The following is a 13,788-nucleotide window of genomic DNA, read 5'->3' on the forward strand; positions in this document are numbered from 1 at the left end:
CTTTTGATCTGTGCACCATAACGTATAACCTTTCACTCCAGTTGCATACCCTAGAAATATGTACTTCTTTGCCTTCGGCTCAGGTTTCCCATCCCTCACATGAGCATAAGCACAACAACCAAATATCCTTAAATTTGAATAATCAGCAGGCAAACCGGACTATACCTCAAAAGGTGTTTTGAACTCAATAGTTGTGGATGGAGATTTGTTGACCAAATAACAAGTTGTATTAATTGCTCCAGCCCAAAAATCCTTACTAACACATGAGTGTGAAAGCATGCTCTGTGTCCTATCACAAAGCGTTCTGTTCATACGTTCTGCAATACCATTTTGTTGTGGTGTTCCGACACAAGTGCGGTGTCTTACTATGCCTTCTCTGCTGCAGAAATTATCGAACTCAGAATTGCAAAATTCCAACCCATTGTCAGTTCGAAAACGCTTAAATTTTCTTTCCGTCTTCCTCTCAACCTTCATTTTCCATTTAACAAATTTTAGAAATGCCTCATCTTTTGTTTTCAGAAAATACACTCACACCATCCTTGAGTAATCATCAATCAAAGTCATAAAATACCTAGCACCACTCTTGGAGGGAACTCTGTTTGGACCCCACAAGTCTGAATGTATATAATCTAACTTGTTTCTGGTCTTGTGCTCGGCCTTCTTGCTGAACTTTACCCTTGTCTGTTTACCAAATACACAATGCTCACAAAAATTCAAAACTTGATTTTTGTACCCATTCAACAAATTCTGCTTACTTAACAAAGAAAATTCCTTATCACTCATATGACCAAGTCGCAAGTGTCATAATTGAGACTGATTCAGATCACCTTTCCCACTGGTAGTGGATTATCAATTGATAACGAACATTCTCAATTTGATGTTACCAATCCCCTCTACTGGTAGTGGATTATCATCTCCCGTGTAAACAGTTCCACTCATTTGCTTGTAAGTTGCAAACCAATTCTTGTGTGGACACGTGTGGAAAGTAGCACCAGAATCAGGAATCCAAGAATTTTGCCCATGACTAGAACTCACAGCACAAACTTCCCCTACATAGTCACTATCATAAAAATTATTGCCAGTGTCAACAATATTTGCCGAATTATCTATTTTCTGCTTCCCTCTTTTCTCCTTCAGCTTAGGACAATCTCTCTTGTAGTGACCTTGCTCCCCGCACTCATAACAGTTTTGATTCCTTGCTCTAGACTTTAATTTGGCGGTTGACTTTTTCCTGTTAAAGTCCTTTTGTTATGTTCTTCCTCTAATCACAAGACCCTCGCCCTCAATTTTGCTGCCTGGAAAGTTCTTTTCATCTCTTTAGATTTTAGTGCATTACTAACATCTTTTAGTGAAATGTTGTCTTTTTCATATAGCAGCGTATCAGCAAAAGTATCATAAGACGGTAGTAAAGAACATAATACAATCAAGGCCTGATCCTCACTCTCAATTTTGATATCCACGTTCTTCAGGTCCATTATAATTAAATTAAACTCATCAAGGTGAGTTTTAATAGGTGTACCTTTGTTCATACGGAGATTGTATAACCTCTTTTTCAAATAGAGGCGATTTGTTAGCGATTTCTTAGAATACAGATCTTCCAGCTTCTTCCATGATGTTGCTGCAGAAGTTTCTTCAGCAATTTCCCGAAGAATGCTGTCTGTAACGCTCATGAAGATCGCACTCAAAGCCCTCTCCTTCAGGTCTTCCTTCTTTGTCTTTGTCATCTCTTCAGGAAAATCCTTATCAATTGCCTTCCATAACCCTTGTAATACCAGGGACGATTTCATCCTAATCTTCCATAGACTGAAACTAGAACCCCCGTCAAATTTCTCTACTGCGTACTTTGTTGAAGATGATGAAGGCATCTTAACCCTAGATTATATTTAGAATGGAAAAAGGGTCAAAATTGTCCTCGAGCTATCGAAAATAGCTCAAATATACCCTCCGTTTGTTTTTGGTACCAAATTTGTCCTCGCCGTCTAAAAATTGGACCATTATTGTCTTAAAAACTAACGGCTGCCACATCAGCTTTTGGACATATTTATATATTACGAAAAAAGGGTCAAGATTGCTCTCGAATTATCGAAAATAGCTCAACTATATCCTCTGTTTGTGTTTGGTACCAAATATGTCCTTGACGTCTAAAAATTGGACCATTACTGCCCTAAAAACTAACGGTCGTCACATGAGCTCATGTGAACAACAAAAGTCTATCTCCAACAGACGGTCCTCCATCTTGACAAAAGCCCCCACAAATAAAATTTCTTTCTCCATTTTCATTCGTTGACTCATCTAAGTGTTGCTCCTTCCAAATAATTAAAGCTACACCAATCTTATTATGAGAAATTTAGTTGGGCTATTCTTAAGATTCACAAATCTGTAAAAAGTTTTAATATACTATACAAGAAATAAAATACCAACTTTTATCACTTAAAATCAGAAATCTTATCACAAAAATAATAAGGAACAACAAAAGCTGCATATTGCAGTACTCTCATGGCTAGCTATCCAAGCTCATAGCTCAAAAAGGTCACAAATTAGTTGCAGAGATATATCCTTTTAAAAATAACTCTCATAAAAAACTCGAAAACCATTCGAATGATACCATCCTTTAAAATACTATACCCTTCCACTTCCAGCCTTCATCAACAGAAAAGAAAAGAAGACCGACTGCAAATAAGACCTAGACCCAAAACCTCATAAAAAGATACACTTTTTAGACACCACCTAATCTTTCCCCTCCTCACTGGCCTAGCTAGCAGGCCACCTGAAGTGCTTCACTGCGCCTTCACGGGAAATGCAGCAAACCCTCGCAAAAAATGGGTTCTTGCGGGTGGAGAAGGTTTTTTTTTTTTTTGGTCATGTTGTACTGCCATGTCAACATGATTATAATATTTAAATAGGTCCAAAAGCTGATGTAGCAGCCGTTAGATTTTAGGGCAAGGATATATTTGGTACCAAACACAAACGGAGGATATAATTGAGCTATTTTCGATAGTTCGAGGGCAATTTTGACCCTTTTTCCGTAATATTTAAATATGTCCAAGAGCTGATGTGGCAGCCGTTAGTTTTTAGGGCAATAATGGTCCAATTTTTAGACTGCGAGGACAAATTTGGTACCAAAAACAAACGGAGGGTATATTTGAGTTATTTTCGATAGTTCGAGGATAATTTTGACCCTTTTCCGTATTTAGAAACTCGAACCTTGCTCTGATACCAATTGTTGCGGAAGATCATGGGTTAACTAGCACACAATCACACACAAAGTAAATAGAGAAGAAAAATCAACATAAGGATTTAACGAGGTTCGGCTAAGCCTAATCTCGGGACAGAAGCAGAGAGAATTTTTCACTATGAATGAGAAGAAAAACACAATACAATCTGTAGAATCCCCAACTATAACCCTTATATATAGATCCCAAATAGGCCCAAACCTATAAGAGAAAGGTTTCCCAATTTGACAAGGACTATAGGTTTTCATTTCCCAAATCTATTAGGACAATGAGTTTTCCTAAACCTATAGGGATTATGAATTTCCTAAAAATACAAGGAAATAATTCAAGCGACAAAATAACATTATTATTATGGATAGAATTTTTTAAGTTATGGATAATGAGAATTGAGAAAGGAACTTTATTTACATAAAAGAAAATGCAGCAGTGCCTTATGGTGGAGAAAGTGTCGCTTCTTCTTCAATTGCTTGGTTCCACATATTTCACACACAATACTCATATGTGAAATGCTTTATACAGCCTGCTAGCTTAGCACAGCGTATCCACTGTCCACTCTCCATTTACATCATCTATTTACGTTTGTAAAAGATTTTCTTTTAAAAGACACTATTCCGTTAATGTATCAAATCGAACCGTACCGAACTAAAATAAGAAATATCAAACTGTACCGAATTACTTTGGTACGGTATTTAATATACACAATTGATAAATCGAATAACAAAATACTGAACCGAAGTACCGAATGTCCACCCCATGTATGAGACTAATAAAGTGCGCTTACACGGACACACGTGTAAGTGAAAACTTTTCATATGAATTCCTTTTCTTTTCATATCTTACGAAAATTAGATTATGGAAAATCTTGTACATCTAACCTTCAACTCTAATAAAAATATTTGTTTCTTTTATTTTGATTAAATTTATAAAAAGATAAGTTATCAATTCAGAGGCACTTTTCACAATATTCACCAGTTTCGTATAATAGAGAGGTAACTGTAATTTCGAGCCTTTTACCTTATGGACAAAAAAGTGTAGAGCGGCATGCGTGTGTGTGTTGGTTTTTTTTTTTTTTTTTTTTTTGTGGGTGGGGTGGGGTTTGGGGGGGGGGGGGGTTGTTTCTGAAAACAGATGCCTTGCTTAAATACGTCTCCTCCAGAAATCTCAAAACAAAATCTGGACGTCACCCCTTAAATTACTTTAGTGTTATCTATTTCCCCTTTCTCTATATTTCTACTGTATAATTTCTCCGGCGAGATAACTCAGTTCCGGAGATAATCATCTTCATCGGAAAATGTCTTACGACTATCTTTTCAAGTACATAATCATCGGAGATACAGGTTTAAAGTCTATTTGATCACTTCAATTTTCTCTCTAGTTTACTCTGATTTTTGGTCTAATTTTAAAACCCTAATTTACCGTACGGATTACTATATTTTTTTACAGGAGTGGGGAAATCGTGTTTGCTGCTGCAATTCACGGACAAGAGGTTTCAACCAGTACATGATCTCACTATTGGAGTCGAGTTTGGGGCTCGTATGGTCACCATTGACAGCCGGCCAATTAAACTCCAAATTTGGGACACTGTAATATACTTTTCCCCTTAATTGTTCTGAATATTTGGTCTCTGTATAAGTATATGGTAAGCGGTCTCGGGTATCACATAGTGGAAATTTAGAATTAACGGTCTTCTTTCCATCAATTTCATACGTCATTAAATAAATTAACTCTTAAGCAAAGTGGCCTCAGAATATCAATTACACAGAACAAAAGTCTCTAACTTAGTGCTGCTCTGATTAATAATATATCTTACCTATAAAAAAAAGAAGAGAAAAGAAATCTTTGTCCCATATCTAACTTATAATTCCATTACATGTTTCGAGGACAAAAAGTGGATCCTCGGGTTCAAATCCTATCAGAGGCAAAAAAACACTATGTGATTTCTTTTCATTTGCCTAGTCTTGGTGAACGGAGTTACCCGGTACATGTGGTGGAATAGTTAAGGTCGCGCAAGGTGACGCGGATACCACCATCATAAAAATAAAAATAAAAAGGAAGTGGATCCTTCTTCTTCTTCTTCTTCACTTCCATGCATGATCAAAATAGATTCTAATTGTCTTAGTGGGTTAATGATTTTAATTTATATTAATATTCTATTTGAATTAAATAAAGACCCCCTTCCATGCCTTTTAAATTATATTAAGCTCAAAATTATTTACTTGGTGTTTAGTTGAGTGCATTCATAGGAATGAAACAAGAAACTTATAACTGCTTCTTTACTTGTCAAAAACAAAATAAAACTGTAACTGCTACAGAAAAATGTTAACAAGGTCAATCCAATTTTACGGTTTTCATATGACTAAAACAAATGATGAAATACGTAAACAATAAGAAAGAATATCATAACGAACGAACACAAGAATAAAACATGGTTCTACAAACTCGTTGCTCCGATAAGAAATATCTGAGTAAACAACCTTTTGATGTTGTTCGAATTCAGTAGATATTCAATTTTTAGGCTAGCTTTCTTTCACTATGAGAGAAACTTATTACAATGATTTCCCATTTGGATGTATGGTCCGAAACTATACCATCCAATACCCACCCAACCAAGTTGGCAAGTTCCCTAGTGCACCCTCGCTCAACCAACAAAGAACTATTATGTATCTTTCCATTCCATATAGTTCTCCTCTGCAATCACCACAGAGCGGATTGCTCCCAGTTTTCTACCGTTGCCTCAAAGTATATAAACAGTGTATAGGAAAAATTATATAGTTGTGCAAACTGAACTAGGTGACAGTCGTTTTGAGTCCACTGACAATAGTAAGAATGGTCAACAAACTTACTGCCCATGTCTCTTGGCCCCTACTCTGATTAAAATTTTGACATCAATTCACTCCGTCTTCACTCCCAGTCAAACTTGTTAAAAACAGCACCATCCATGACACTTTAATGCCACAATATTGAAGACAAGAGGTTGAACTATCACACTTATGTGAAGAAATGGAATGCTGAGTGCTAGGTGATGGTGCATGATTCGCGTCCAACAAGTGACACACGACTGGCAATCTCTGCACACAACGTTTCTAGTGACACTCTCTTCATCATTTAGCATGGAAATGATGCTGGTCCGAACAGTTTAAGGCTGAATGGCCAATTTGGAGTTGAGCATGTCATTTTAAAAAAATTAGAGTTGAGTTTGTAGCTTCCTAAGTTTTATTTATGTTCATCAATGAAACGTAGTTATAGATCATCCTACTCAGAGTTAATTATTTTTCATTCATTTAGTCTAAACTTTAGTATCTAATCCTCGTACTGCATAACTTTAGGGGGAAGGGCTAGGTAAAGTTCTCAGGTCGTTTAGTCCTTTTTCATTATGAGTAGGAAGAAATGTTTTGAGATGCTCATTTGTTATTGACTTAGTTTTTATTTCACATGTCCATAGTGTTTTTTTATAAGGACATGTCTATAGTGTATTTTGATAAGGACATGTGGATAGTGTTCCACACACTCTATAGGCGATAACAACTTAGAAGACATACACTAATTCATGATCTTAAGTATGTTACACAATCAGATCAAGGAGGGACACTCCATCTGCGAATATAGGGTTGAGGTTTGAGTTACCCAGGGACAAGGTAGAAAAGAGACACTGGTACTCCTGGGTTGGAAGTATTTTCTTGGGGGGGGGGGGGGGGAATTTAGTTTTACCATGTCAAATATGTGTTCATTTGCATGAGTTTGTGAGAGAGACGATCAAATTTAAATATGTTGCTACACTTTTCGTGTCTAACCTACGGGGTTCATTGTTCAAACAATTGATTGATATAAGCTTATGTCAAACTAACTTGTTATCTCTATGTTAAGGACAACCTTATTGATACTTTAACTTTTGTCCCATTTCACTTTTTGATGGTCAGTTGGACCAACTTTTGGACTTCAATGGACATAAGTTAATCTGCTTTTTGAAATAAAATTTGGATTTAAAGAAACTAGTATTATAAGGTGTTCCTGCTCTAAAACGCTGTCATATTTTTTTTTTTTGGTAATTAAACCCCGTCATATTTACATTAAACTTTTGGTCACCTATTGTTTCTTCTGACTCTTGAATAACGAAAGATACGGAGAAAAGTTATGCACAGAAGGTACATATGACATGTTATACTTGACGTATTAACAGTGTTGATAAAGGCGCACTTAAGCCCTGAAGCGTGGCTCAAAATATATTGAGCGCTTCGCTTCGCTTTGTGGGCGCTTCAGTGTTGCATCAAGGCTCTAAGGCATACTTTTCCTTGCCAACGAGTGTAATCCTGAAAAGGCGACACTAAATAATTGATATTTCACTGTATCGTAATATTTTTCAATTTATTTGTCCATATATTTGTTATTCATGCTTATAATTATTGGTGGTTGGCCTGGTGGCAATTGACTTGAGCCTTGGGGTTTGCTCCCTTTCAAGGTCTCAAGTTCGAAACCCACTGGGTGCAAACAATTTCTGAGGGCTATCGGACTGGGTAAAACCTGAATTAACCGTGGTGCACTTGCGGGAAACTCCTTGCCGAGGGCCTGTGCACCCCCGGGATTAGTCGGGGCTCAAAGAGACTCGGACACCCGGTGCAAATCAAAAAAAAAATTATTGGTCTTAGACTACATATACATATTTTTACTCTTTCTCTAGTTGCGCCTTTTTTCATTAAAGCCCACGCTTTATTTGCGCTTGAAGCCCCAACGGATCTTGGAGCTTTTTTGCGCTTTTCGCCTTTGATAACACTGCGTATTAATACATCGATAATTGTGGAAAACTGTGTGTCTTTTTCATTTAAAATTCATTTCTTCGTCATTGAGCATTATATTTAGGGATATAATCTGGTACTTCAGTTACAGTGATCTGAAACTCTCTTTCCCTCCATGCGTCTTTCTTTCTCTAGGCTGGGCAGGAATCTTTCAGATCCATCACCAGGTCATATTACAGAGGAGCTGCTGGCGCACTTCTGGTTTATGACATCACCAGGTAAGCGACACATTCTTTGAAAAATCTAGTCATTATCTTTGGACATGAAAACCATGATAGCAAAAGTGTATCAATTCCACGAAGTGTGTGTTATTGGTGTATTATGTGCACATTTGGCAGATTGTAATAAGAGAAGTATGTTTGAGATTTCTCATACTCAATATTGGATTGTTGGAGTACAATTAACAAGTTGGATAAATTGGACTATAATAACTGGACAGGGAGATTTTCCATCAAATTAAAAATGATGTATTCTAATCAAATAATGAGGTTTGTTGATAATATGGTTAAGTCAATGTGATGATTAAGAGCACTCAATTTATCAGTTCCTTTATGATCACATTTACGCATCTTGCCGAATGATTGTCTCCAATGGTTCTAGTATTTCCTTCTGATATTCATTTCTAGTATGATTTTTCATTAGCATTTTGTTAAAGCTAGCAGTCGTTCTGTTGTCTAGGAGAGAGACTTTTAATCATCTAGCCAGCTGGCTTGAAGATGCTAGGCAGCACGCAAATCCAAATATGACCATAATGCTAGTAGGTAATAAGAGTGATCTGTCACACCGTAGAGCTGTCAGTAAAGAGGAGGGAGAACAATTTGCAAAAGAAAATGGGCTTTTGTTTCTTGAGGCATCCGCTAGAACAGCTCAGAATGTTGAGGAGGTAATGCATCTTAGCCAGAGCCTATGTCATCTCTTATCTACAAGCTCAAATTCCATTGAAGCTTGTTTATAAACTAATGCAATGAATTGCCAGGCCTTTATACAGACTGCTGCTAAGATTCTTCAAAAGATCCAAGAAGGTGTTTTTGATGTCTCCAACGAGGTAATTAATTTCCCGCAGAAATGTATGACAACGCATTTTCATCGTTACTGATTGTACTGCTTTCATGGGCATCTCTTTTAGAATCTGTGCGAGTATTAAAATAGGATAAGACTATTAAAATAGGATAAAATCTTTTGTTTGCACTTTGCAAGCTTGGATATTGCCAGCTAAAATTGGGTAAAATTGTCGTTGAGTTGATTTGGTAGGCATGAACTTTATCATTGGTGCATTGTCTAACATATCTCACTTCGTACTCTTGCAGTCATCTGGAATCAAGGTTGGGTATGGACGTACCCAAGGTCCAGCTGGTCCACGGGATGGAGCAGTTGCTCAAAGAGGTGGATGCTGCGGCTAGTGTAAGATAGGTCTAAGTTGTAATGATACTGATAAACTTGCTTTTGTCCTCACTCAACTAAGTGATCACAAGACTTGTACAGCTCAAATTCAGTTCCTCATCTGTATGACTCAATTTACTCGTATTATTCAGAGTAAATAGGTTCTTGAGGAGCGTGTTGAATTCCAGGACATGTGGTGTTTGTGTTATACTGTTACATACAAAGTTTATCTAGTAAATGGATTGAGTTCAGCTCCTTTGGTTTTGAGTAGAGCATCTCGTCATCCCCTCCAACCAGGATCCAATCTCCATTTCACATTTGCTTTTCCTTAAGAATAAGTTCTCATCTACGAATTTATTATTTGTAGTGCTTAAATTAATGTTACCAAACACCAGGAGCTCAAATTCAGGATCTAACAATCTTGCTGTTTATCAGTTGTGAGAGGAGACATACTCTTCCTCCGAGCCTTTAAAACTGGTGGTTACAGTCTTGCAGAGCTTGGTTAACTTGAGAAGGGTTGATTTCCAATCACAAAATCAAGTTGAGAGAAAAAGAAAAGAGAAGATAATATAACTATACAAACTCTAGTGCAGATTTTACTGTAGAATTAGGAAGAAGTATGAATGCTTCGGTACTTATTTAATTTTAATTCTCAATGTGTTTTTATAGACAAGAGTGGGTTGCTCTAGTGGTGAGCACCCTCCACTTTCAATTAGGGGTGCCAAAATAGTTAAAAGAACACAGTTAATCACCCATATTATCCACTAAAAAATGGGTTGGATAATGAACTTTTTAAAAACGGGTCAAATATGGATAAGAACCATATTATCCATTTAGAAAATGGATAACCAATGGATAACTAATGGGTTTAACTTTTACATTTGTAAAGTCTCGAATTGGGGGTTCTTCAAGTTTGGGAGATTAGGAATTCTCCTAAAAGTGTTCATATTCAAGAAGTCATGGATAGTATGGTTATCCCTATTATCCGTCGGTTAACCCGTTTTTTATCCGTATTAAATATGGGTCGGGTCGGATAATTTATCCGTTTTTCATTACCCGTTTTCGACCCGAATCATATCCAACCCGACCCGCCCGTTTGCCACTCCTACTTCCAACCAAGAGGTTGTGAGTTCGAGTCACCGCAAGAGCAAGGTGGAGAGTTCTGGAGGGAGGGAGTCGAGGGCCTATCGGAGGTAAGGTCTGCGCATATACTACTTTCCCAATACCCCACTAGTAGAATTATACTGGGTTGTCATTGTTGTAATGTGGTTTTATACAAGCTTAAATGCAGGACCAAATGGTTTACTTCTCAAGGTACCTTTAGATAGAAGCCGCGTGTACTTACATTATTAGGACCTAATGACTTGATATTATTATGAGTGGTACTTATTTAATTTTATTTATTATTTAATGATTTTTTCGTGCTAACAAGCCTTTAAAAAATAGGTATTAAAGTGGCAGGACCGTCACCCCTTTCGTCCGGTAATAATTATCAACGTACTGTGTAAATAACTAAGAAATTAAAGGTAATAGAGTCATAAACTCAAAATAACTAATAAGAAACACTTTTGAGTTGCCGTCATGACTCATGCCCTTAGCATCTTTTGCTGCATTCTTCGTTCTTTTATTTCTTTATTGTAAATCAAAAGGGTATTTTTGAAACTACAAAGTGGTTTGGGAGTACAAACTAAGAGCAATGGATTTAACTTCATCCTTGTGTTATTTCAAGGCTGCAGAATTCTTCTTCCATGTCTAAACTTTGTATTTTTAAAAAGCACATGTACATGACCTTTGGGATAGGTGACGCTACTGTTTAGAAGATAAAGGATAGCGAACCCAGTTGCCAAATATTTTAGGAACCAGTTGCCTAACCTTGTACTATCACCCTATCTAGTCTGACCTTACCATTTGCAGACAATGAGAAAATCAAAATCAGCACCATCTTGACCAAGGAAATAAAATAAGTATCAACAAGTCTATTTCCTTTCAGATTTTCTATTCTCAAAACTGCATCGGAGAATGAAATCAAAACATAATTACATCAAGAAGGTGTCTTAATAACTAAAAACACCTACTATATAAACACACTTGAGCCGCCTCTAACCCTGAAAAACCCCTTAAGTTGAACATTATTTGCTTATAAAATAATAAGTTAATCAATATTTCAATGAATTTCTAGAAAGCAATATTCTTGAATTTCAACTTTTGGCATTATACTGTGCAATAAAGTCTATGCCAGAAGTTTCCAAGTTGGGGTGCCAAACTAGCATTGACCACTCTTTCTCCTCATTTACCAGCGCACAAGAAGATTGCCCTTTCCGCCTCGCTATTGAAGTCAAGCATTAAACAGGTGCCGATTTTAGGATCTAATTTAAACCGGGTTCATCACCGGGCCGGAGGCCGAGCCAAGTCATCTGTCAGCAAACCGGGTTCATCACCTTTTGGCTCTAAGCATTTGAACGACGGAATTTTGACTGCCATTTTCACACTGCGTGATGTGGAGCCCTCTTCAATATCAAGCCTTACTTTTGGTGACTTAATCGATGGACCTCTAGTAAAGAACGGTGGTGCAATCTTGAAAACCCACCGGTCCGACTTTGCTTCTTGGTCGAACCGGTCAATTCTCCTGAATGACCTCGCACCAATATTGCTTCCCTCTCCGGTTCCGGCTCTGTACCCTGTTCTACTGCTACCATATCTTGGTATAGTGACTGCACAACTTTTTGTCCGGTTCAGTAGTGCCCGGCTCATTACCTCTTTTCTAACATTCTCCGGTAATCTGAGAGTGTACCGGTCCAAATTCTCCCCCGGTACTACTAACGAGTGGCCGGTCGAATGTGACCTGAACTCGTTAAACATCCTTGGCCTCTTTATAGAAAAAGACCTCAGCGGCCGGTTCGGCACGTTGAAACTTAAAGTTCGATTAGCTTTCGGTTTTACAGTAGAGGTCTCCTCTTGCTGTAGCATACAATTTTCACCACTCTCTACTTGTATTGAAACCTCGTTATTTTGCTGCAAATTCTCTGTCCCTTGTTGTTCTTGGACTTGATCAGAGTTTAGTACCTCAGGGGCTTGAACCGGCAGTTCATCAGGTTGAGGAGTACTAAGGTCAGCTCGACAAACCGGGCAAGTGACATGAGACTTGAGCCAAGCATCGATACATTCAGGGTGGAAAACGTGATCACACTTAGGGATCAAACGCAGCGTTTCGTTATCTTCAAACTCGTTCAAACATACAGCACATTCCAAAGCTCCCTTCCCAATATGATGATCCTTTACTTCGGCGTAGGTAAAAGTGGGGAAAGTCTCTATGACCAAATTATCGAGTCCAAGTGCGGCAGCAGCAGCACTACGGCGGCGCATGGAAAGTGTTTGACGGATGGTGTTACCGTTAGCGGCGCTGCGATTGCGGATGTAAATTGAAATAAATGCAATGAAAAACAGGGCAGCTATGAGAACCACTATAATAACGGCCATTGCTGGGCTGACAGTTGGGTACCGGAACCGATTGTCCGGTCCAGAAGAAGAATCTGATGGCTGCGCCGCCGCATTTGGAATCATTGGACATGATAATACGAACAGGAGGATCAGGTGACTAATATTGGGAAGAGAGACGAGCCCATCTTGACTTTTAAAGCTAAACATGGCTCATATAATGCAATTCAATGTAGAATTTCGTTCCCTCTGTTTTTTAGTCGGGTGGAGAAGGCGATGTAATGAACCAAAGGGAGTTAATTATTTTGGGTTTATATATAAATTGAAACAGAGAGATGGAAAAAAGTCAGTTGTATTATTTGAAAGGAAAATAAAGTTTGACTTTTACGGAAGGAATTACAAGGCAGCTTCTATTCGGTTGATCTTAATTAAATTAAATAAACTATAGGTAGAAGAGAAGACTGGCTGCTGAGAATTGAGATGTTCTAGAACTTAGACACTTTTGGTCATAATGGGTGGCTTCCACGTGGGCATAGAGAATTTTAATAAGGTTAGTAAAGTAGTTTATTTTTTAATTTCATTGTTTGGATGAAATATATTTGCTTTAAAAAATGACTTAAACATTAGGGGCGAGGTTCTATTCGATAGTTTACTTTTAGAAAAATGTTGTACCAAACTAATTTTTGATTATTCATGGGGTATAATGAAAAAATAATCTTTTCCCTATATTTTTCGTTAATTTTTAATTTACTCTATGTTTAACATTGTCCACATTAATTATGAGATATTAGTTTTTTTACATGTGTCACACATGTATTCCATGCTATAACTATAACTATAACTATAACTTTCTTAAAATTATATAATAATAATCTTAAAATAAGTATGCGATGAGTTATACAAAATTACATAGGAAAATCAAATATTCAACTTAACAGTTTGATATTTAA

The 13,788-nt window shown here is 37.3% G+C and overlaps 2 protein-coding genes across 2 annotated transcripts; one reads left to right on the forward strand and one right to left on the reverse strand.

The window, feature by feature from the left end:
- The first annotated feature begins 4,392 nt into the window (after positions 1-4,392).
- Positions 4,393-9,657, forward strand: LOC107794510 (ras-related protein RABB1b). The gene is made up of 6 exons (XM_016617008.2): positions 4,393-4,570; positions 4,677-4,816; positions 8,159-8,241; positions 8,702-8,906; positions 9,000-9,068; positions 9,331-9,657. Exons 1-6 carry the CDS (start codon positions 4,525-4,527, stop codon positions 9,421-9,423), a joined length of 636 nt encoding a protein of 211 aa, XP_016472494.1. The 5' UTR covers positions 4,393-4,524; the 3' UTR covers positions 9,424-9,657.
- A 1,702-nt stretch (positions 9,658-11,359) lies between these two features.
- Positions 11,360-13,156, reverse strand: LOC107794511 (E3 ubiquitin-protein ligase ATL31). Its single transcript, XM_016617009.2, has one exon. It carries the CDS (start codon positions 13,046-13,048, stop codon positions 11,789-11,791), a length of 1,260 nt encoding a protein of 419 aa, XP_016472495.1. The 5' UTR covers positions 13,049-13,156; the 3' UTR covers positions 11,360-11,788.
- Between the last annotated feature and the right edge of the window lie 632 nt (positions 13,157-13,788).

The sequence above is a fragment of the Nicotiana tabacum genome, chromosome 17, assembly GCF_000715075.1.
Source record: "Nicotiana tabacum cultivar K326 chromosome 17, ASM71507v2, whole genome shotgun sequence".
Classification (NCBI taxonomy): domain Eukaryota; kingdom Viridiplantae; phylum Streptophyta; class Magnoliopsida; order Solanales; family Solanaceae; genus Nicotiana; species Nicotiana tabacum.